Genomic DNA, 24890 nt, shown 5'->3' with positions numbered 1-24890 from the left:
GTACACATACTATAAGGCCTGTCCAGAAAGCATCCAGCCATGCAGTGAAAACTAGGGACATTTATTGAAGAAGATACAAGAAACATTGTATATAGGACAAAGTCACTTTAGTCCCCTTCAAAGTAGGCACCTTGGGACCTCACACACTTCTCCCAATTGCTATCAGCTGCCCCATCCTATTTTCCTGAATCTCATTAATAGTCTGAAATCTCTTCTCTTTCAAATGTGATTTTAGTTTTGGGAAAAGCCAGAAGTCACAGAGTGACAAATCTTGGCTATTAGGTGGGCTGAGTCACCTGGGTGATTTGATGTTTCACCAAAAAACTGCTTGAAATGTGATGCATGAGCAGGCATGTTGTGATAAAGTTGTCAATCACCAGTTGCCCATTGCTGTGGCCTTCTGAATTGTCCGAGTAGTTTTTGCAGAGAAATGTTCGAACATAACACAAAATTTCATGCAGATTTGTTGCTCTACTCGCTCATTTTGGATGCGATGGCCATACAGTACACATGTTCACTCAATGGCATCTATTGCTCCTACTGACTAATACAGTGAAGTCATCATTGTTCACACATGTGCATTCTAGTCTACTCTCCTTGGCTGCCAGGTTACATCAGTGTCACACAAGCCATTCTTGTTATATTACCAATGGTTGGACTTTTCCTGGACAGGCCTCGTGTCCTGTTTAGATTCATGTAAATACCCTCCATAATGTTCATATAAGTACAAATTACCTTACAATTCATTTCTCAGAAAATATCCCTGTTGTTAAGTACATGAATAATGGAAAAACATTTTATTATCTGTGCTTTGTAAAAAAGATAAATGTGTAGGTTTTTAAAAACAAAAGATGGTCCATTTTTATGTTAATAGCTCTTATCCTCATTATAAAAATGTTTTTATTATTTATTTTTATTTATTATTTATGATACTATTATTAAGAAAAGCAGCCTCAAATGTTATTTTTCTAAATTAGAAAGCATGACCTTTTCTGGGCTGGCAAACATTTTATAATAGCTTTTAACATCATATATAAAAAGTACTTAAAACTTTTTTCCTGCAGACATCTCTCGCATTCTTAACTTTTCTGTCATATTTGACATATTTAAAACACAAATAAGTGATAGAAAATGTTGCTAGAGTTAAAATAGTACTACTTCTGACTACCAACTAGTGATATTTTGTGGTCTAGCAAAACTGATAAATTAGGTGCTGTTTTAGGGTTCAGCTAGAGCAAATGAAAATAATTCATCAGAAAAACAAAGAAAATGAAACACTGTATCACTACCACAGTTTTTTCAAGATTAGAGAATCAATCAAAAACTAGAAGTGTCTGAGTTGAACAGCATGATTGTGGTTTTTTAACAGTTAAGTAGTGCATTCATTTAGAAAGATTTATGGCCCTTATTTTATTACAAACTTTAATAATATAAGAACCCAACAAAATATGAAATATAGTCCAATCTGTTAAAGAAGAAAAACAACCAACATCTTTGGAAAAGTACAATAGAAAAGGGCTAGTCAACGTGCTGCAAATGTTGATATTTTAGATAATAGTTTAGAAAAACATATGCCCATAGTTTTTTGGGTTTCTTTTATGTCAGATAAGCCATGCAAGAGCACAGTTTTAATATTTAGTTGACATATTTATGAATAATAATCAATGGACACATCACTGGTTTTTATGTATATTCCCCAATATATACAGTAGAATATTTGGCATACTTGGTAATATTCTGGATCATTCTTAGCAAAGGATTAAGAAGGTTTATTAATGCTATTGAAATGGAAATCATTAAACACTATTTTAGAAAAGAAAATGTGAGTGAATTGATTTTGAGTATGTGATAAAAATAGCCAATGATAAGGAAGTTACAGAAACTAAAGCCCTAAATAGGGAATAATTGTTTCCTTGCCTCGTTTTAACTAATTGATCTATACTTCTTTCATTTAAGTCTTAATTGTAGGGGAAATATAAAGATGATACCAAATTAATATAGAGCTTTAAAATGTATAGTTTTTGGTGTTTTATCCAACCAGTTATTATTTAAAACTGTTTTACTGTTTTATACAGTGTGTTATATTTACTATCTTTCCTGTCATTTTATCTTTTACAAAAAACTGTCTTTAATTTACCAACATTTTGAAATTGTGAAATTAAACCAATCAAACTGAAAAAAGTTGGATTTCAGAAATAAATGAATAGAGACACTAAGAGGTTATTAATGGATAATTAGAGCTTCTGTCTAAAGAAACAGCATTTCAAATAAGAACCATTATTATATATATTTTTTTTAATTAAACTTATTGGAGTGACATTGGTTAATAAAATTACCAATATATAGCTTTCAAGTGTACAATTCTGTGACACATCATTTGTATATTGCATTATGTACCTAGCACCCAAAGTCAAATAATCTTCCATCACCATGTATTTGACACCCTTTACCCTGTACTGCCCTGTCCCTCTTTCCTCTGATCACCACCATGCTGTTGTCTGTGTCTATAAGTTTTTGTTTGTTTTATTTGTTTGTTGCTGTTAGTTTTATATCCCACATATGAATGAAATTATATGGTTCTTGCCTTTTTCTGTCTGACTTATTTTGCTGAGCATGATATTCTCAAGATTCATCCCTGTTGTCACAAATGGCAGTATTTCATCTTTTCTTATGTATCACATCTTCTTTATCCAGTCATTTATCAAAGGACACTATGATTGTGTCCATGTCTTGGCCACCATGGATAATGCTGCAGTGAACTGAGGGGTGCATATGTCTGCAAATAAATGTTTTCAAAATTTGGGGGTAATAACCCAGAAGAAGTGTTGCTGGGTTATATGGTAACTTTATTCTTAATTTTTTGAGGAGCCTCCATACTGTTTTTAGGTTATTTTGTTTTTTAACTGCTTACATAAATCATTAAAATATTAAACCAATTGAGCAGATATAATGGAATTAAAATTTATATTTTGTCTTTATTTTTAAAAAATAAATATAGCTCTTTTGTACCTATGCTGTTTCTATTTGACTGAAGGTATCTGCATTTATTGTTATTTATTTTGTTCATTCAGGTTATTTCACAGTTGAGAATCTTGGGCAGATCAGTAACAGCTGGTTGCAAATTTGATAGAGAAATCTGGTCTAATGAACTTTCTCCTGTCCTCAATCTCTGGAAGAAACTAAACCAGGTTAGTAGTGGTATATTCTTCTGACTTTTCCCTTTTTGCTTCCTGTCCTTTTTTTACAGTTTTATCTACAAATTGTCCATGTTGGTAAAACTTTGCATTGTTCTGTTCGGAATATACACAAGGTCCTGGAATGAGATGGAGGCAGTAACAGTAGTAGAAGTAGACCAGTCCAAGCAGCAGTGTCACTGGTGCAGTTTGTCTTGTCCTGGCACGTGCTGTGTCATCTCCGGTGCCTGCCATCGATTTTGCTCACACCTTGCCTTCTCTCCTTTCTATAAAGTCAGTGACTGATTAAAGGTGGAGTGTGTCCATGGAGTGAAAGTGCTAAGGAAAAAAACAATTTATCAGCTGGATTCAACTTGTTTTTATATTGTAGAATAGGTATTTTGTGGATAATAGAATAGTTGTTTGCTCAGTAGGCAAAGCCATTAGGATATTACGGTTACTGTTTCTATTGTTATTCTCTAGAATTAAAAAATATAACTTTATAATTCATATGTTTAGTAATATTATAAAAATGCCTCTGCCAGATTTCTGACCATGAAGTTATGGCTTTGATTTCCATGGTTCAAACCAATTCATATTAAAGTTATTATTCTTTAACCACTCTTTTTTTAAACCAATCTTTGCTTATTTTCAAGTAATAACCAGATTTACACAACTGTTCATTTCTCTCCTTTAGCAATTTTTTTTCTTGATGTTTGGGTGATATTCTCCTTGTCAGGAATCAGCTTCTTGCAACAGTCAGAAACTTTTTTTAATATGACATTGGCTGTTTTTAATTTTTTGATGATTTTCCATGGAATTCTTAAAATCTGTCTACATATATAAGCACATACATAGTCACATGTATGCATATTATATAATACAGCTATTCTAAGAATAATAATATAAAATTTTCAAAGTCTTCATTTGGACAATAAGATAGAAGTTGAATGATTTCAATAATGGACTGAGTTATCCTTTACTAAATAGCAAAACCCATTGTAAAAGTAATCCTAATGGTTGCATAGATCTCATCTTATGTTTTAGAGATGTAGCCCAGGTATCTATTGATAGCTTTCCTTCCTTCTGAATTACAAGATTGAAGTCTGCTACAGGATTTTGTCACTTGAATTTTCTTGTAATTTTTTCTCTCATTACTTCTGAATTTTCATTGGTTATTTTTTATCTCACATTAGGCTTTAAGGTGAAACTTCTGTCTATATATTTCACAAGAAATCTAGTGATACTATTTTCTACTGTGAAGGAGGAGCAATGTCTTTTTCTTCTACACATTTGGATTCTCAGATGGCTCTCTGTTACAAAAGACAGATTAACAAGGGAAAAGCATACAGATTTATTTAATACAAATTTTATGTGACATGAGAGCTTTCATAAAGAAATGAAGACTCAAACAAGTGGTTAAACCTGAGCATTTTTATGCCAGGTTTGATGAAGCATGCAAAGTTGTGGAAAACATGAAGGCCAAAGGAGGTATAAGCTAAAGGGAGTAAACTGGGGAGAACTTAGCAAGGCTTGCTTGTTTAGATTCCTCTCAGCACACCCCTCTATCTTCAGAGAAAAGAATGTTCCTTGTTCGGGCTATAGAGTGGGCACATCAAACAGATGAGGGTCTTATGATGTGCCTCACAGAAGGTAAAGAGAGTTCTTTCTGCACCTGTGGTTTCTCATATTCCTTCCATTTAAAATATTCAGTATACCAAAGTGTCCTGTGCTGAATATTGCCTTTTTAATGAGCATTTGTGAAGTTGCAAGGGACACCTCATGTTGCTGAGTATGTGCTCATCTACTAACTCACTTTTCTTGGACTGTATTCTTTTAAATTTGGGCAATTCCTAAAGTTCCTGAAGTTGACTTTTCCCACTGTGTGATGTTCTCTGGAATATGTAGTTTAGTCTTTCTTGCTGTACCTGGTTCTCTCCATCATACCCATTATATTTTATTGTTGCCCCATCCCTTCCACTCCTACCCACTTTGCCGAAACATGCAGATACCTTCTTTGTAACTCTGGAGAATTTTTTTCTGTTATTAGGTGAAGAAGACCACAGGAGGGACTTCAGATATATATATATATATTTGTATCTATATAAATTATTTGCCTCCTAAAATCCAACCCAATAGTAGAAACTCATTAATTCTCTTTTTTATTTTTCCACTCCTCATTTTTCTCATTTGGGATGTAGAAATATGATCCATTACTAGCTCTCTGACATTGGATTCATGCCATGCATAACACACCTGCTCACTCCTCAGTTCCTACACACAAAGGAAAAAGGAGGGTGCCTGGTTAGAGTAAAATACCATAGGAACATGGAAGTAATTTGGGGGCAGAAGTACTGATTAAAGTGTATAGGATGTTGAAAGATTTTATTTCAGGGGAAGTTCCTTGGGTTCATGTTTATAAGTCCTATTTATATGCTCATATTAAGGTCATATGAGGTCATATAAAGCCCCATTTATAAGCTCAGTAAACTCTTTAATTGAGTCATCATTCTAAAGGGCCACACAGAGGAGAAGGAAAGCAGGAATCCCAACCTAAAATGCAGAATCAAAGGGAAGGTTCAAACCCATTGGCATGTGGCTCATTTGGCTTTTATTATTTCTGCTAAAGATAGATGGGTGACCTCGGGTTAAACCTGGGATCCACACTTCTGAGTTCATATTCCATACTCTTAATTTCTTTCTAAATTATATAATTCACCTTTTTGAAAATTCACTTGGTTACTTAGGAATAAAATAAAATGCCAACTCATTAGTGTGGGCATTGGTGGCCTCATTTCAGACTGGCTGCCTGTACCCATTCTGACTTCTCCGAACCAAATGTTTCATGTGTTTCTACACCGAATATTTGCTGGGGTTTTTGTTGTTTTTAACATGCCAGCTACTTTTTAACATTTGTATCTGTTCTTGTGATTTCCTCTAGACTTACCTTCCTCTCTGTTCAGTGGGATAACTTTAAAAAATTCTTACTAGTCTAACACAAATACCACTTTATAACTCGCAGAGCTATACATTACAAACACTGTGGTGATAAATATGAGTACATCCTTGCTCTGCCCTTAATAAGCTCACAAAATATTTAATGTGTAGTTTTACAGAAATGATACATGTTAGATACATGTTAGAAAGGATCAGTCTAGCTCCTATTTTCATCTTTAGCTTATTACATGAGCCTCCTTTTAGTAATTTGTTGAAAAATTACTTTTTCTTTATTTCCTATTTACTAGTTATTTCTTTATACAAAGCAACTTAAGAGTTAATGAATTTCTAATTGAAAAAGATTATAATTTTCTTTCTTAAAGTGAAACTTATAGTTTATGAAGTTATATTTTAACACATTGTTTGTGGGTAGTTTTTATCACGTGCTCTACTACCAGTCAACGTAAAACGTATAAATATGTTTCCCACATACAATATGTTAATATAAAGGTAACATACTTCAATTATGAGATTATTTGCCATGGTGTATAATGTCAATATTAGGGCATAACTACTTTTAATTCCTGCTCAAAGATCTAATAAATACAGTTTGCTAAAAGTTCCCACAAATGGAAAATTTACATTTTTTCTGGTGAGTAGATTGAAGTGAATTTGTTTAGAGACTTCACAAAAAATTGTTGGATATGCAGCTGGTTTTTATGTCCCCAGCCATTTCACTTAGATACAGCCAACTTCTCCTCTGAATGGGTGTTACTTGGGTCATCTGGTAGGGGACCTGACAGTTAAATATATTTTTAAAGATTTTATTTATTTATTTTTAGAGAGCGAAGGGAGGGAGAGAGAGAGAGAGAAACATCAATGTGCGGTTTCTCGGGGTCATGGCCTGCAACCCAGGCATGTACCCTGACTGGGAATCGAACCTGTGATACTACAGTTAAATATTTTTAATGTGCATTACTGATATAACATAATAGTATGAGAATGTGACTTCTAGAGCCAGACTGCTGGGTTTAAATCCTAGCCCTAGTACATACTAGCTATGTGACTTAGGAAAAATTACTCAACTTCCCTGTGCCTCAGTTCTATTTCCTATAAAATAGGGATAATGGTAGTATTTGCTTCATTGGCATCTCATAAGGATTAAGTGATTTAATGTATGTAAAACCTTTGTGATTGTGTATGGCATATGTGATCATTCTCTGTTAAATATTCATTTTACTTTTATTGATGGTACAAAGATTTATAATGACCACTCCTTCATTTACCCCTTTTCTAAGTGGATTGCTTTTATTATTTATATAATTATATACTAATCAGTCATATATTCAAAATATCTTAATTGAGCGCCTAGTTTATTTCAGCAGATTTATGCTAGGGACTGTGTTGTGTGCAGAATAGTCACAGTACCCACTCTGCAGAGTTTACATTGAGTTTGTAAGAGAGATATTTCTTAAATTAAACAAGAAAATAAGGAAATAAATATACTATTAAAATTATTTCAAATGCTGTGGAAGGAAAGGACAGGTGCTGTTATAAAGAAAAAGAGAAAAGACCTATTTAAAACTGAACCTGAGAAGTAAGCAGTGAGAAAATGCTAGCCAGAGTTGGAGAGGAAGGCCAGTTTAAGAAGAGTGGACATGATGCACCAATTTCTCAGGAAGAGAAAAAGTTGGCACATTCGTTAAACCTGAAAGTCAGTTGTATTGGAGTATAGGAACTAAAGGATAGTATGGAATGAGATAAGGGGAATGATTAAGATAGAGTAAGGAGTTTGTATTTTATTCCAAGGGCAATGGGAAACCATGAAAGAGCCTTAAATTTTGAGTTGCCACAGTCCTGTTTATAATTTCATAAGGTCTGACTAGCTATTGTGTAGTAGACATGAGTTTTGAATGAGATGAAGAAGAAGAAGAACAGTCAGGACTCTTTTGAAGTAGTCCACATAAGGGTTGATGGTGGCTCGGAATATGGTGGTAGAGCAGATGGAGAAATGGGTGCATTTAAGTTACCTGTTGGAAGTACTACTGAAAGAACCTAAATGTGGACTTGGATGCAGGGGTTAAAAAATGTCTTGGTTTTCTGTATTGAATTATTGGGTGGAAGCAGCACCATTTACTGCAACAGGGAAAACTGCAAGAGTACAAATTATCCAAGGGTAGGAATGGGGTAGGCCATGATGCCACAGAGATGATCAAAAGCTTAATTTAGTACATCTAATAGATAGGTGGGTACACAAGTGTGGAGCTCAAAAAGGATGTTTGAACTATGGCATACATTTAGGACTTATTAGCATCTAGGAAACATTTAAGTGGGAGACTCTTATTTTATAGTAAATACAAGTTTTTTCAAAGTCATTCATCAAATTCATAATGGCCAAGTTAATCTATCAAATATGTTAAATTTCATCATTATAATGTTTTATCTCTCTTTTTTTTCCTGGCACCATTGTCGTAACTTAGGTTTTAAGTCTTTCTCAGGTGGATAATTGCAGAAAACTGCAAATTTGACTTTTCTTTTAATATATACTTTCTCCAAATCATATTGCATATCATCATCAAAAAAATTATTTCCTAAAATAATTTTTTTCTCACAGCATGGCTCCATGTATAACTTATTTCTGTACCTATTTCATAGTAAGGCAGATCTCAGTGTTATATAAACACACCATGGGGATTCTGTTTGTTCATCAAAACAATATCTAAAGCATAGAAATGCTTTAGAAATGCTATTTCTTTCTGGAATTTTCTAACTATGCTAGAGTAGTAATGGCCAGGCAAAGTCCCAGCATCCTACAGAAGCCTTTTCAGCTGTTACTCATATTTGTCTCCGTGTTTTTGTAGTACTAATTTATAACTTGCATAATAATTTCCATAAAACTTGTACTTTAAATTAGGCCAGTTAAAATATGGTAATTAGATATAGGAATTGTCTTAAATTTTGAAGAGTTTTAAAATTTATGCATATCAGTGTTTCAAGTGAAACAACTTAATGCCACATTCCTATATGATCTTTTTAATCTTTATTTTCAGGTTATGATTAAATATTAGCTAAACTTAAAAGAATAAATACAGCCCTGGCTGAGTAGCTCAGTTACTTGAAGCGTCATCTCACACACCAAAAGGTTGCAGGTTCCATTCCTGGTCAGGGCACATATCTAGGTTGCGGGTTAGATTCCTGGTTGGGACACACATGGAGTTGTTTCTCACATCGATATTTCTCTCACTTACTTTCTCCCTTCCTCTCTCTCTAAAAATCAGTAAATATATCCTCAGGTGAGTGTTAAAAATTTCTTAAAGAATTATTACATTTAAGCAATTAAAATAAATTTTTGATGAAAAGTAAATAATAGTCATCTAGGTTCTAAGCACTTCCCATTAAATATATAAAGTACCTTAGCCCTGACTTGTGTGGCTCAGTAGGTTGGGCATGATTCCGCAAACCAAAAGGCGGCCTATTTGATTCTCGGTCAGGGCACATGCCTGGGTTGCAGGCCAAGTCCTTGGATGGGGACATAGAATAGCAACAGATTGATGTTTCTTTAGTACATCAATTTCTCCCTTGCCTTCTCACTCACTTTCTCCCTCACTTCCCCTCTCTCTAAAAAGTAAATAAATAAAATCTTTAAAAAAGTAAATAAAGTACCTTAGCTAACTCACTTCTGAACTTCTTCTAAGGTTTTCCTTGGGTGAAACAGGAGTTCTCTGCATTCATGTGTTTGCCATGTTTGTTATTTTAACGTGACTGGAGTGAAGGATACTTGGATTGGAATGGCTAGACATAACAGCAAAATACTGAAGTAGGGCCAAGTTGGAAAGGCTTAAATATTGTATCAGAGTAGTTACATGTTTTCCTGTAGGCAGTGGGTTTGAAACAGATCTAATAAGGGGGTGTAAAAATAATAGGTAAAGATCTATGTTTATAAACATAGATAATGATAGAAACACTGGGTTAGATTGAGATACTAGAGGTCTGAATACCAATTATGAGGGAGAACATTGTAACTCAATGTTCTAAGAGCAAGATGGTGGGAACTTTATTGAGTATTGTGGCAATCTGTTTACAGAGTAAGAGTCAGATATTTTGAAAGTAGAATCAGTATTCACATGGCTATTGTATGGGTCTAATAGAAAATAGATGTGAACACAGTATTAAACAAACAAAAATCTGTAACTTCCACACCTGAAAGTCTTTTTGTAAGTAAGATTTTATTGAGCCAAAATGCTAGCCAAAAGGAAGACCTGTATTGGGACACAGAGTCTAAACCACCAGTAACATGGCTAGATAGAAAAGACAACATATCCATTGTCCCAGAATTTTGCCAGAATTTTTATATATCAAGTAGGTGAAAGGGGAAAAAAAGGTAGTAGTCTGAAAGAAATTTACATGAGCTGTGGGCAAAGAGGTGGGACAAGGTGAAGCAGGGTGCAGATTTTCATAAAGACATATCTACTCCTATAGATGTAAACAACGGGTAGAGTTCTGGAGGTAGAAGGTGCCTGGCTAAACTAATCAGCTGAAATAGCCACCTGGAAATCAATCCGATATTCCAGCAGTAAGGGAAGGAATGTGAACAGTCTATGAATAGTGACAGTTTTACTTCTTACTTTCCAATTTGAATGTCTGGCTGCTGTGGTTAGGATCTCCAGCACTATGTTGAATCATAATGTCTCCCAAGGGGAGAATAATAAATTCTCCCAAGGGGAGACTTATGGCCAAGATGGAGGCGTAGGTAGACACACTGTCTCCTCACACAACCAAAATAAGGACAACAACAATTTAGAAACAAAAAACAACCAGTACCAACAGAAAATTGAACTGTATGGAAGTCTGACAACCAAGGAGTTAAAGTAGACACATTCATCCAACTGGTAGGAAGGGCAGAGCCGGGTGGCCATGCAGAGAGGGATCATGGCAAAGCAGTAGTTGGCAGACCTTGGGTGCACAGGCAGTGGCTGGCGGACCCATCAAGGTGATGGATAGTGGAGGGGTGCAGAGCACAAGGTGGCTGGTGGACCTGGCAGTCCCACATTTGTGCGTAGCTAAACCAGGCAAAACTGGGGAGTGAGACAGACCACTCAACCCAGGGTCCCAGCATGGGGAAATAAAGCCTCAAAACACTGATTAAGAACACCCGTGGCGGTTGAAGTTCCAGGAGAGACTCCTATCCTCACAGGAGAGTGTGTTGGAGAGACCCACAGGGTCTTAGAATGAACACAAACCCACCTACACAGGAATCGGCACCAGAAAGGCCCAGTTTGCTTGGGGTAAGTGGCGGAAGTGACTGAAATCCAGTAGAGAGCAGAGCAAGCGCTATTGTTCTGTCTCACACCTCTCCCCCACGTACAGTGTCACAACTTAGCTACGGGGATACCCCACCGTGGTTAACATCTGAGGCTCTGCCCCTCAATACATAACAGGAGTGTCAAGAAAAAAAAAAGGCCCAAACGAAAGAACAGATCAAAGCTCCAGAAAAAATACAACTAAGTGACAAAGATATAGCCAACCTATCAGATGCACAGTTCAAAACACTGGTAATCAAGATGCTCACAGAATTGGTTGAATTTGATACCAAATTAGATGAAAAAATGAAGGCTACACTAAGTGAAATAAAGGAAAATGTACAGGGAACTAATAGTGATGGTAAGGAAACTAGGACTCAAATCAATAGAGTGGACCAGAAGGAAGAAAGAAACATCCAAGCAGAAAATAATAAAGAAACACGAATTCAAAAAAATGAAGAGAGTCTCAGGAACCTCCAGGACATCTTTAAATGTTCCAACATCCAAATTATAGGGGTATCAGAAGGAGAAGAGGAAGAGCAACAAGTAGAGAAGTTATTTGAACAAATTAATAAAGGAGAACTTCCCTATTTTGGCAAAGGAAATAGACTTCCAGGAAGTCCAGGAACCACAGAGAGTCCCAAAGAAGTTGGACCCAAAGAGGAACACATCAAGGCACATCATAATTACATTACCCAAGATAAAAGATAAGGAGAGAATCCTAGAAGCAGCAAGAGAAAAGGAGACAGTTACCTACAAAGGAGTGCCCATAAGACTGTCAGCTGATTTCTCACAAGAGACCTTACAGGCAAGAAGGGGCTGGAAAGAAGTATTCCAAGTCATGAAAGGCAAAGACCTACATCCAAGATTGCTCTATCCAGCAAAGCTTTCATTTAGAATGGAAGGGCAGATGACGTGCTTCTCAGATAAGGTCAAGTTCAAGGAGTTCATCATCACCAAGCCCTTATTATATGAAATGTTAAAGGGACTTATCTAAGGAAAAGAAGATAAAAAACATGTATAGTAAAATGACAGCAAACTCACAATTATTAACAACCACACCTAAAACAAAAACAAACAATGCAAACAACTAGAATAGAAACAGAATCACAGAAATGGAGAACACATGGAGGGTTAGCAACAGGGGAATGGGAGGGGGAGAGGGGGGAAAAAGTACAGAGAATAAGCAGCAGAGACAGTAGGTAGAAAATAGACAGGGGGAGGGTAAGAATAGTATGGGAAATGTAGAAGCTAAAGAACTTACAACTATGACCCATGGACATGAACTAAAAGGGGGGAATGTGGGGGGGAGGGGTTGTGTAGGGTGGAAGGGAGTGAAGGGGGTAAATGGGACAACTGTAATAGCATGATAAAATATATTTAAAAAATAACACATTCTTTTTTTGATTTCTAAACTTTTGAGTATCATATAGCTGTGGGTTTATCCTATACAGCTTTTATTATGTTGAGGTACATCCCTTTATACCCACTTTGTTGAAAGTTTTTATCATATGTTAATTTTGTCAGATGCTTTTTCTGTAGCTATTGAGATGATCATGATTTTATTCTTTATTTAATTGACTTGATATGTTATGTTAATTGATTTGTGAATATTGAACCATCCTTGCATCCCTAGAATAAATCCCATTAAAAATGGTATGTGAGTATGGTTTCGTAATGTATTGTTGTGTTGGGTTTGCTGATATTTTGTTGAGGATTTTTTCATCTACACGCATCATGGATATTGGCCTCTAATTTTATTTTTTGTGTGTGGTGTTACTGTCTGGTTCTGGTATCAGGGTAATGCTGGCTTAGTAAAATGTGTTTGGAAACATTCCCTCTTTTTCAATTTTTTAAAAAATCTTCTTTAAATATTTGGTAGAATTTGCTGGTGGAACTATCTATTCCTGGACTTTGGGTGGAAGATTTTTTTTAAAGATTTTATTTATATATTTATTTTTAGAGAGGAAAGGGAGGGAGAGAGAGAGAGAGAAACATCAATGTGCGGTTGCTGGGGACTGTGGCCTGCAACCCAGGCATGTGCCCTGAGTGGGAATCAAACTTGCGACACTTTGGTTCACAGCCCGCACTCAATCCACTGAGCTACGCCAGCCAGGGCTAATAGTTTTATTTTTTTAAAATTCTATGTTTCTTTTCCAAATCTGCTTGTTTTTTATTGCAATGTTTTTATCGTTTTTGAAATGTTTAACATAACTTTAATGTTTTTGTTTTATGTGTGATTATTCGAGGAACTCTTAGTATATTTTATTTTTTTAAATATATTTTGATTATGCTGTTACAGTTGTCCCATTTCCCCCCATTCACTCCCCTCTGCCCTGCACACCCCCTCCCACCCACATTCCCCCCATTTCATTCATGTCCATGGGTCATACATATAAGTTCTTTGGCTTCTACTTTTCCCATACTATTCTTACCCTCCCCCTGTCTATTTTCTACCTACCATCTGTGCTATTTATTCTCTGTACCTTTTCCCCTTTTCTCCCCCTCCCATTCCCCTGTTGATAACCCTCCATGTGATCTCCATTTCTGTGATTCTGTACCTATTCTAGTTGTTTGCTTTGTTTGCTTTTGTTTTTGTTTTAGGTATATTTGATTTTTTTTTACATAGTACCTGATAACTTCATAGTAGTGCCTTGTTAACCTGTATAGTATTTTTATTAAAACCATGAACTGCTAAATTATATTGGTAACTTTATTCACAGGAATTATTTGTGGCTGAGAATTTAAATGGGTTCTATATCCAATTTAGAGTGTAAGATTAGGGTTTGGTTTGGGTCAGGGTCAGGAATATGCTCTTTTCAAATACTTTGACATACCACTACTCTGTAACCATATAAATTAAATTATCTTCTTGAGGCTTATTGTAACCTCCAAAGTAGTATATACAAACTAATAAAGTTTCAATTGTGACAATTGGTTTTGAGGAAAGATTCTTACACATTTTCTCCCTTCTCTAAATAGTAGCAAATTGTAATGGGAAATTTTCCTTGAAGTTCTAGAGACAGAGGTGATGGTTAGAAATCAGTTTATTTCTATTTGACCTTCTACTGAGGCTGTAGTCATTTGGAGTTTTTGTTTCTTTGAAGGACTTTTTTTTAACATCTTCAACTTGAACAAATACTGAATTTATCTCTGGCCTCCAGGCTCATGTCCCCAAATACTGAAGGTCAGCTTTACTGGCATCTGTGAACTTCAGTGACTTGCTTGCCATTCTGCCACCCTTACTGTGGAGAAATAAAAACATTTCTGGATTTTTCTGTGTTCTCTTAAAAAGTTCCTGCCTTATTAGGTAACTCTTCACATACCCTGAGAATTAGCTTTGCAACCATTTTTCTAGGTAATTGCTCTGATCAGAATAGATAATAAAATCTCTATTATCTCTTCAAGAGGGTCTAAGGTTACAGCCTTACATTCTTAAGCCCAGAGAGTGAAGAGACCAGAGCATTTATCTCCCTGGGTATCTGCATGTCAAAAGGGATAAATCCCAAACTTGAAAACATCTCTAGAGCACTTGGCTCCTAGAGAATGTTATTTACACACCACAGTGTTGATTAGAATTCCAGCCTGTGTTTTCCCTAGAACAGTTCTCTTTGGATGGGAAGGACAACTGCCACTTTCCTCTTTAAAAGTAGAGAATAACCATTCCTCACAACCTTGTACTCGCTGTGCATCTGGCTCCTTATATAAGATCATTGGTCTGGCTCTAACCTGTCACCCCAAAGGTGTAGTAACAACATACTTATTATTTACTGAGGTAACTAACAATCTCTCTCTAACCCAGAATACCCTGGGTTCACATTCAGGATGTGATGGAAATCCCAGCACTTAGTTGTTTGTTGTTCCTTACTGTCTTCTCAGTAATTGTTATAGTTGTATATGTTAAGAAGATGCTTTTATTTTTTAGTCAACATATTTAGTTGCTTTTAGCAGTATCTACCTCTGCTAAAGACAGAAGCTGAAATTCCCTATTTCATATTTTAAGCAACTTAAAAATAAGCTTTGTGTATCTCTTAAGTAATTATGCTTTGTAGACTTTCTTTTTCTGTTAAGTAATGATCTTATGCAGTGTTGGACTTTTTAAAAAATTATTTCTCACTGAATCTGTGGACTGACTATTGAAATCCTTTCAGCCTGAAGGTTGTAAACCAGTTTTTCTAATATTAGAAAAGTTGGAATCTTCTCAGACTTTAAAACAGTGTACATGCTTTATGCTCTCTTACTGTCTTTCTATGAGTCAGGTGTACACATAAACATACCAAGAAGGATAACATTGTCATGAAAAAATATACATTACTTGTTAGGAGGACATGGATGAAGATATAAAGCTATTCACTGTATGCCTATTTGGAGTAAAATGTTCTACTATTCTTTGCTCTATACCAGTGATTTTCAACTGGTGTGCCACAGCACACTGGCATGCTGCAAGGATTTTTAAAGCATGCAGTACCTGACTATTTAGTCAGGGACACTGACCTCTTTTCACTTAGACTTTAAACTAAAAAAATATCTAAAGCCAACACAATAATAGCTGTCAGTGTGAACAAATCAAAATTATATCTGTATTATTTGTCAGGTCAGGAAAAATATATTCTTTGGTGTGCCATGTAATATTAGTAATTAATTTGTATGTGCCATGAGATGAAAAAATTGAAAATCACTGTTCTAAACAGATAAAAATGCTGACATTCTATGACATTCTTATCATTCTTCATAATCCACTCTTCTCTCTTTTATATTGCTGTAATTGTTAAAATGTAACAAAATAACTTAATGTGGAAATTCATGATGCTCCTGTGACAAGTCAGTACTTTAGAACGTTAGTCATTCTTCTACCTAGATGGCCTTGTCTGCACTAGGTCTCTTTAACGTGAGATTGCATCACCATCCATTATTCCACTAGAATACCTCCTTCTTCGATAGCTTCACAGAACAGCAGAATCTTTCCTCTGGCCAAGTTATGGAGCAGATAACCTATTAAATACACTTTCCTCAAAATAAGTATACTCTTATTAATATGCCATTTTAAAATTAATCACCTACTTTAAAAAACTTTGTTTTGCCATTTTGTTTTACATACCTAACTTATGTGTGAATAATGGCTTTCTATCAAAGAAACAAAGAGTTATAGACAAGGCTAAAGGTCCTATTCACCATGATGTCTGGAAATTGTGTACCTCTCTCCCTGCTGAGTTTGGTGTTAATGAATATTGTAGTATTTTAAATAAGAAGCTTTGAAACTCTCAAGGCATATAATATGAGCAAATAAGTACACTTAAAACACAAGTTTCTTTCTATTTACTTGCTAACTTTCTCTTGATTTTACTTTGACAAAGATGTGATAGCTTCCAATATTAGCTTCAGTACATCAACTCGAATACTCCCTCCTCTCTCTTTCACAGCCTTGCCTTTCCTTGCTTTACTAGTCACCAGCAATTTTGCCTTTGATTTTAGCGCTTCAGCATTTCTGATTGAACCGCTTTATTGGGAAGTTAACACACACTTGTTCTGGTTGACCTCTTCTTTAAGTTAAATACTTTTCATTGGAACTAAACTAAATGAAATGAGTGTTAAAATGTGATAGCTTTGGTTGCCTTTGATTCACCTGACAATTTGGTATGAAAATGAATAGTGATTACCACATTTAGAAATCTTAGCTCTGATTTATTTATTTATGTATGTATGTATGTATGAGTTTGCTACTAACTGGCTTTGGGACAATAAAACAAAGCAATAAAGCAGACAGCTATCTTGGAGGATGGGCTTCCAGAAACTCAATATAGATCTTTCAAATCTTTCAATTCACTCAACTCACAGAACTATTTTCTTTCCTTTTTTTATTCCCTTCCCTGCTCACCCTTTCCCATAGTCTTGTCAGAAATCTACTTCTGGATAGGCATGATTTAATACAACTATGTTAGATTTTTGATCATTCTGATTATGAATGCTTGGGACAGGAGATGTTGAACTTAAATTAATCAGGACTCTTTAGATTTCAAGTGATGGAAAACCCAGTTCAGACTGCCTGAGGCCAAAAAACGGAAACTTATGGCTCACATAACTGAAAAAGTGGTTAATTGGTTTCAGTCATAGCTTCTTTCAAGAAACTTGAAAGGGTGTAATCAGGACCCAGTAATATTATATGTGTTATATATACAATTTTTATACATACTCTGAAAAATCTGATTTACTGAAACCAATATAATATCCTGCCTGTCTGGAAAAAATCCAGCCATTGTTAATATAATAGAAACAGTTTGCATGACATTGATGTAGCCTGGCAGCTAAGGAGAGCAGGCTGGAATGTGCATGTGTGAACAATGATGACTTCACTATACTCGTCAGTGGGGGTGGTAGACACTGTTGAATGAGCATATGTACTGTGTGGCCATCATATTCAAAAGGACTGAGTAAATCAAGCAAGGAATCTGCATCAAATTTTGCGTTAAGCTTCAACATCCCTCTGCCGGAGGCTATTCAGATGATTCAGGAGGCTTTCTGGGATGATGCAATGAGTGCAATACAAATAAATGTGTGGCACAAATGCTTCAAAGATGGTTGAGAATCTGTTGAAAGTGATCCACGTTCTGGAAGGCCTGCAACAATCAGAACACCTGAGAATGTTGAATGTGTAAGGGCCACAATCAACAAAGATCGGCAACTCACAGTGAGAGAACTAGAAACTGATCTGGAGATTCCAAAAACTACTGTGTCCAAGATTTTGACACATGAAATGTGTTGTGGCAAAACTTGTTTTGCAGCTTCTGCTACCCCAGTAGAAGGGACATTGTGTCACAGTTACTAATGACTTGATTCAAACTGCTACCAATGAACCAGATTTCCACAAGAAGGTCATAACCAGAGATGAAGTGTGGGTCTTGGCTATGATATGAAAACAAAGGCCCAGTTGTTCCAATAGAAGTCTCCTGGTTCGGCAAAATCACAGCAAGATCAGGACTATAACTGTATATTTTGATTGGGAAGGTGTTGTCCATCATGTGTATGCCCCTCCAGTCTAAACAATTAATAAGGAATACTAACAGAGGTTAGGTAGCAACTAAGAATGAGCAACCAGGGGGGAAATAAAGTCAGGGCCCTTGCCATTACAATCTAACAAAGAACTTAATACAGGAGGCTAGAAGCAAAAGGAAGACATGTCTCATCAATTAATTCAGAGTCCTGAGCATCTGAAGCAAAATAGCACAGGAGGAGGGGAGAGTCCTAGAGACTGTGCTAAGAAAAAGGGGGCTTCTGTAACAATCTCACTAAGATTGCTGGTGTTCTGAATGTTACAAGTGGGAATTGCACAGGAGGAAGAGGGGTCCTATGCTGGGAAAGGGGGCCTCTGTAATAATTTCACAAAGATAAAGAGCATTTACTAACTGAGAAAGAAAGCCTTTGTAGCTGTACATTATTTCCAAAGGGAAGAGGGAGGGGAACCTGAAAGCTGGCTAAGGTACATGAGGCCTATCCAGAAGATATCCAGCCATGTACTATGAAAAATAGAGACATTTATAGAAGAAGATACAGTTGTCCCTCGCTGTCAGGGACCCCGGCTCGTGGAGCCAATGGCATTGTAGCTGAGAAAAAAGACATTCACATGGACTACCGAATCCTCTGGAGTAAAAGGACTGGTGGCTTCTCTCTCAAGAGGAGAAAAAGCCTTGGCCCTTGCCTCAATTGGCTTTTATTGCTTTTCACATTACATGATGGTCCTTATTTACTATACACAGGTTTGCTTTAGGTGGTTACCTTTTACAGAAAACAAAGGAGAAGATGTCACTAATGACATCACAGAAGGATATTTGCAAATGCAAAGGGAAAAGTGGTTGAACCTACACTTGTCCTTGGAAGGTTTAGCATGGATTTTAAAAAGTTACAGTAAGCACTTGCTGTCTCAATTCAGAGTTGGGGAGTTTTAGCAAAAGCAAGTCTCATAGCAGTCTAGGTACAGTGCAAGCCTGATTCCTGTGGGAGAACCTGTCCATGGGCATGGTCTGTGCATCTCCAAGTGGGAGCTGGGCCCATGCCACGCAGAACGGTCTCCTATACCTTGCTATATCACAGTTCACTTATTGTGGCTTCACTGTATCATGGGTTTTTAAAAATATATATACCTAATTCTGTATCGTGGAGTTTTTGCTGTACCATGGGATTTTGCCGTATATAGGTATTTATATAATATTTATGATTTTAATTATTTTTGCCTTAAAAAATTTAAAACTATAAAAATATAAAAAATGTTAATTCAAACATATTAAAAGAATATTAAATCGAAATAAAATACAGTATGTATTTCATCAGTGTATGAATACCATACTGTACACAATGGAAATGCAGTATGCTACTACTACTTGCACAAGTTTGCCAATGCAAGACTGTAGAGAGGACAGTATTGGCTTATGGAATGGAGGTTGACCAACCACAGCACTGTGTTCTGTATCGTGGGTGCTGATTGGCTCAGTGGCTGTAGCATTGATCTGTTTGCTCTCCGGCACTGTGCCCTTACGTTTAGCATCTCTCCTGGTCCACTTCACATAGATGTCTGATTGCTGGGCATAGTGTTGCTCTGCAGTGTTGTGTTTTTGTGAAATTTTCGTAAAAGTTTGAATTTATTTCAAGCCCTACAATGCCACCCAAACATTCTGTGCCTTCTAAGGCTTCTGGCAGTGAACCCAAGCAGCAGAGGAATATGCTTACCATCAAAGAAAAGGTAGAACTTCTCAACATATTAAAGGAAGGCAAAAGCTACGTGTCTGTAGGCTGCCAGTACGGGATCAATGAATCTACTGTTCACTACATAAAGAAAGATGAGAAGCATATTAGGTCTACGGCAACAATGAGTTTTAACAAGACTGCAAAGAGGGTGGTCACTTCCCGCAATAAGGCCATTGTGAGGATAGAGTCTGCATTGGCCCTGTGGATAAATGACTGCAGGAAGAAGAATACCTCACTGGATACCAACACCATCTGGACCAAGGCCAAGAAACTTTATGATAGTTTTGCAGAAAGCACGGACATTAACGACAGTGATGAGGTTGAAAATGAGGACAACAACGCAGAAGCAGGACCATCAAGTGCTTCTCCCACCAGACCAACTCCATTCAGTGCCAGCAAGGGCTCGTTTGACAAATTTCAGAGATGCTTTGGACTCAAGAGCATTTCTCTGCATGGAGAAGCTGCCTTGGCAGATAAAACGCAGTGCCAGCAACTCCCCTTAACTATGTTCATCACTTGGACAAAGAGATCAGTTACGCCTATGCCTTTAGCGGAAATAGAAGTTATGGCCCAGGGTGAAGATACTGCACTACCTGATGAAGTGCCTGATATGTAATGAGCTGTAATGCTCTTCTTGGCTGTGCAGTACATTCATCTCATCATCATCATCACCTTCATCGCCATCAGTACTGCACAGCTACATAATTAATGATCTTCATCATTCAAGTTGTAGTATACTTCACTGGTGAGTACCCATATAGAATTTTCTATATTGTTAAAATTACATAGGTTAAAGAGTGTAGAAAGTGTTTAAGAGCATATGAAGTGTTTATAAGAGTGTGGGAAAGGTTAATAAGAGAGTGGGAAAGGTTTATAGGAGTATGGGAAGGGTTTATGAGGCCTTAAAGTATATATAAATAATAAAATAAATGTAACACCACTACTTCACGGATTTTCCCCTATCTCGGGGGTCTCTGGAACGTAACTCCCACAATAGGTGAGGGATCACTGTATATGCTACAAGAAACATTGTACATAGGACAATGACACCTCAGACTCCTTCAAAGTAGGCACCTTGGGACCTCACGCAGCTCTCCCAATTGCTATCAGCTGCCCTTTTGTATTTTCCTGAATCTCATCAGTGGTCTGAAATCTCTTTGCTTTCAAAAGTGATTTTAGTTTTGGGAAAAGCCAGAAGTCACAGGGCACCAAATCTGGGCTGTAGGGAGGCTGAGTCCTATGTGATTTGATGTTTCACCAAAAAACTCTTCAAGAGATGTGGTGCATGAACAGGCAAGTCACGATGAAGCTGCCAATCATCAGTTGCCTATAGCTGTGGTTTTCTCAATCACCTGAATAGTTTTTGTGGAGGAATATTCAAGCTTAACACAAAATATTATGTGGATTCCTTGCTCTACTTGCTCAGTTATTTAAATGTGTTGGCCATACAGTACACATGTTCAAGCAATGGCACCTACTGCCCCCACTTACTAGTAAAGTCATCATTGTTCACACATGTGCATTCCAATCCCTCCCCTTGGCTGCCAGGTTACATTGATGTCATACAGACCGTGCTTGTTATATTAACAATGGCTGGACTTTTTCTAGACAGACCTCATTTAGCCCCTGAACCCCATTTAGATTAGCTAAATACCTACTCATATAGAACAAACTAACTTAAATAACAACTTTCTCTCTATATGTGGGACATGTAGACTAGCTGGGTACCTAGTTGCAGTTTTGTGCTCATGCATATTTCATAAATAAAGTTGCTACCTCATTTCCACTATATGTATTTGCCTCTTACTTGAAATATTCTCTTGCAGACAAGAACTAAGGGAGTGGAGGGAACCTCTTCGGGTCACTCTCTCTCCCATCAGTAACACCTCAGTGGTTTTTGTTGGTTGGGAGATGCGGTACAATGAAAACAGCTGCAGCTCTGGGCAACTGGTAATTGGCAGCCTTATCACAACAACACCCCTGCTCATGCATCATGTCTTGTGCAGTTTATTGGTGAAACATCAAATCACCCAAGTGACTCAGCCCCACTACAGCCCAGATATGGTACCCTGCAACTTCTGGCTTTTCCCAAAACTAATATCGCCTTTGAAAGGGAAGAGATTTCAGACCATCCGTGGGATTCAGGAAAATACAACAGGGCAGCTGATGGTGATCGGGAAAACTGTGAGGTCCCAAGGTACCACTTTGTAGGAGACTGAGATGTCATTGTCCTATGTACAATGTTTCTTGTATCTTTATCTTCTTCAGTAAATGTCTCTATTTTTCATATTACATGGCTGCATACTTTCTGGACAGAGTTTGTATATACATATTTGTGTACATATGTATACATACACACATGCCCTGCTCTTCTATTTGCACTATTTTTCATGCTCTGTATTGTCACAAAATGATTGTAAAATTCTATTGCATTTTGTTATCTCTGTCTCATCGTGTGGACTTCCTTGAGCTAATCTCTGTGGTCAGGAAAATGGAATGCTCTAATTAGTTATGCTCTATATTACACACTAATTTCTGGAATTGAGTTGAGTCAACTCCACCCCAACATATGGACTAAGAATTAGGAAAGGTTATTTCTGCTCCAGAGAGTTGCTGGAAAATAGGTTGCACAACAGCAGCAGAGTTGAGTAGCTATGACAGAGACCTTATGGCCCGCAAAGCCTGACATATTCGCCGTCTGCACCTTCACAGAAAAGCTTGCTAATGTGATCTAGCCATTGCTTGAATTTCCTTTGCTGACAAAAACTCTTTCTGAGAGGGAACCGTTTTCTAAAAGATCCAAATATATATATACTTTCATGTGTCATCCATTTTATGTGCCTGAAATAGCATCCCACTTAAAAAACTATTTCAGTTAAAACTCAAAATTTCTGGATTCACTTCTAAATTGCACCAAATTGGACTAGTTCTTCTGGTCTAAAACATATTCCTTGCACCCCCAGCAACCACACATTGATGTTTCTCTCTCTCTCTCCCTCCCTCCCTTCCCTCTCTAAAAATAAATAAATTAAATCTTTAAAAAATAATAAATAAATAAATAAATAAAAGATATTCCTTGCATAAAAGTTAAATTTAAAAATACCCTATAATCTTTTCCTCTAGCAGCTTCATAATCAGATAAGATTTTCTTTGAATACACTTAGCTTTTTAGTGACAAGGTGAACTATAACATGTCAGAGCCATCCTTTAAAAGTACATGATTCAGTCAATTGTATTAACTCATTAAAGAAAAAAAGCTTCTTAAAATAATTAATTGACTAAAATATGACTGTACAGCCTTGGTAGTTTCACTGAAGTTATACAGTTTAGATGTTGTAATTTGCTTGTGATTTTAGCTATATTTGAATTATAAATAATAATTTGATATTTTTTCTTAAATTTATCTAACATTGTCATGTTACTACTGCTACAAATCTTCATCTTTTTAGAATACATAAAATAGCTACATTAATTTTTATAGATAGGGTCATTTTACATTACTTTTTATTAAAATTCTGTGAAGGTCTATAGGCAGTGGATTATGTTATAAAAATATTATAGTACTTTACTGTCTTGTGCTGTTATATTTTTCCCACTTACAAATTTGTTACAGGTTATACTACAGTTTGCTTTACTATTTTTAATTTTTTCTTTACAAATCTGTCATCTTTTATTAAACATTTACTTTTTGAGACCCAACTATATTCTCTTTTTTACTCTGTTCTATTGTTATTTCAGAACTCGCAGCCCTTTACTTGACAGTCTCTAATCCACTCTTAATAGAAATATAATGTGAAACACAAATGAGACCCATATATATATATTTGATGTTCTAGTAGCCACATTTAATAAGTACAAAGGAAGAGGTAAAGCTGATTTTAATACATTTTCTTTAACCTGATATATCCTGAATATTATCACTTCAACATGTAATTAACACAAAATATTAATTTGATATTTTACCATCTTTTTTTCTTTTAAGTCTTTGGAATTCAGCTTCTATTTTACACTTACTATATTTCTCTAGATCATAAGGCTTACTGGAACTCTATTTGAATATTAAGTATTTTTAATCATTACTCTTTTAAATAAAGTTTTTAAAATGTTGGGTACTTTCCTTAGATTGCAAATAAATAGAATCTTGCTTAAATAATATAAATTTGGGTGATCTTGTTCTATAAAGTAACAGTGCAGGCAGTGCAAATTAGTCCCAGCAATTTAATAGAATGGATAGAAATCCACAAAATCTACTTTTAGATACTCACTTCCAGGGATATTGTTTTAATATAAGGAATTATGGAAAGTCTATAAACCGTATTTTATGTTAGTTTTATTTCTTAGTTGATTTGAGTCAGCAATGTGTTCAGTATTATTTATTGTATGCTCTTCTTATTCAAATAGTTAATTCAATTTCAATGTAAGGGATTATCTAATTTTGATAGTATACTTTTATTCTCTTCCAGATTTAATTTTGAGTTTACCACCAATTATTTACTTTAGTGTGGACATTTTTGTGTGTATCTCAAAAATGAGTTTAGTAGCATTAATATTTTAAATATAGCAGTAATGGAAATAAAAATGCCTAAATTTGATTTTACAGTCTAAAATAATTGGACTACACAATTTATCTTATGGCAATAAAGTTTATTTAATGATGATTTATTTAGTGGCCATAGCCATAGATCATCATATTATTATTTATCATGCTAAATGATGAAAAACAAACAATGCTTCATAGAACATA

At 35.9% G+C, this 24890-nt stretch overlaps 1 protein-coding gene across 3 annotated transcripts in view; it reads left to right on the top strand.

The window, feature by feature from the left end:
• Nucleotides 1-24890, top strand: part of DYNC2H1 (dynein cytoplasmic 2 heavy chain 1) — a 319367-nt gene that overhangs the window by 234357 nt on the left and 60120 nt on the right. For all 3 annotated transcript variants that reach the window (XM_036028642.1, XM_028516717.2, XM_028516716.2), the window contains one exon: nt 3072-3188. In XM_036028642.1, coding sequence (XP_035884535.1) covers nt 3072-3188 — 117 coding nt within the window. The remainder of the gene's footprint in view (nt 1-3071; nt 3189-24890) is intronic.

The sequence above is a fragment of the Phyllostomus discolor genome, chromosome 6 (genome assembly GCF_004126475.2).
Source record: "Phyllostomus discolor isolate MPI-MPIP mPhyDis1 chromosome 6, mPhyDis1.pri.v3, whole genome shotgun sequence".
NCBI lineage: Eukaryota > Metazoa > Chordata > Mammalia > Chiroptera > Phyllostomidae > Phyllostomus > Phyllostomus discolor.
This window is presented reverse-complemented; position numbering and strand designations above follow the sequence as displayed.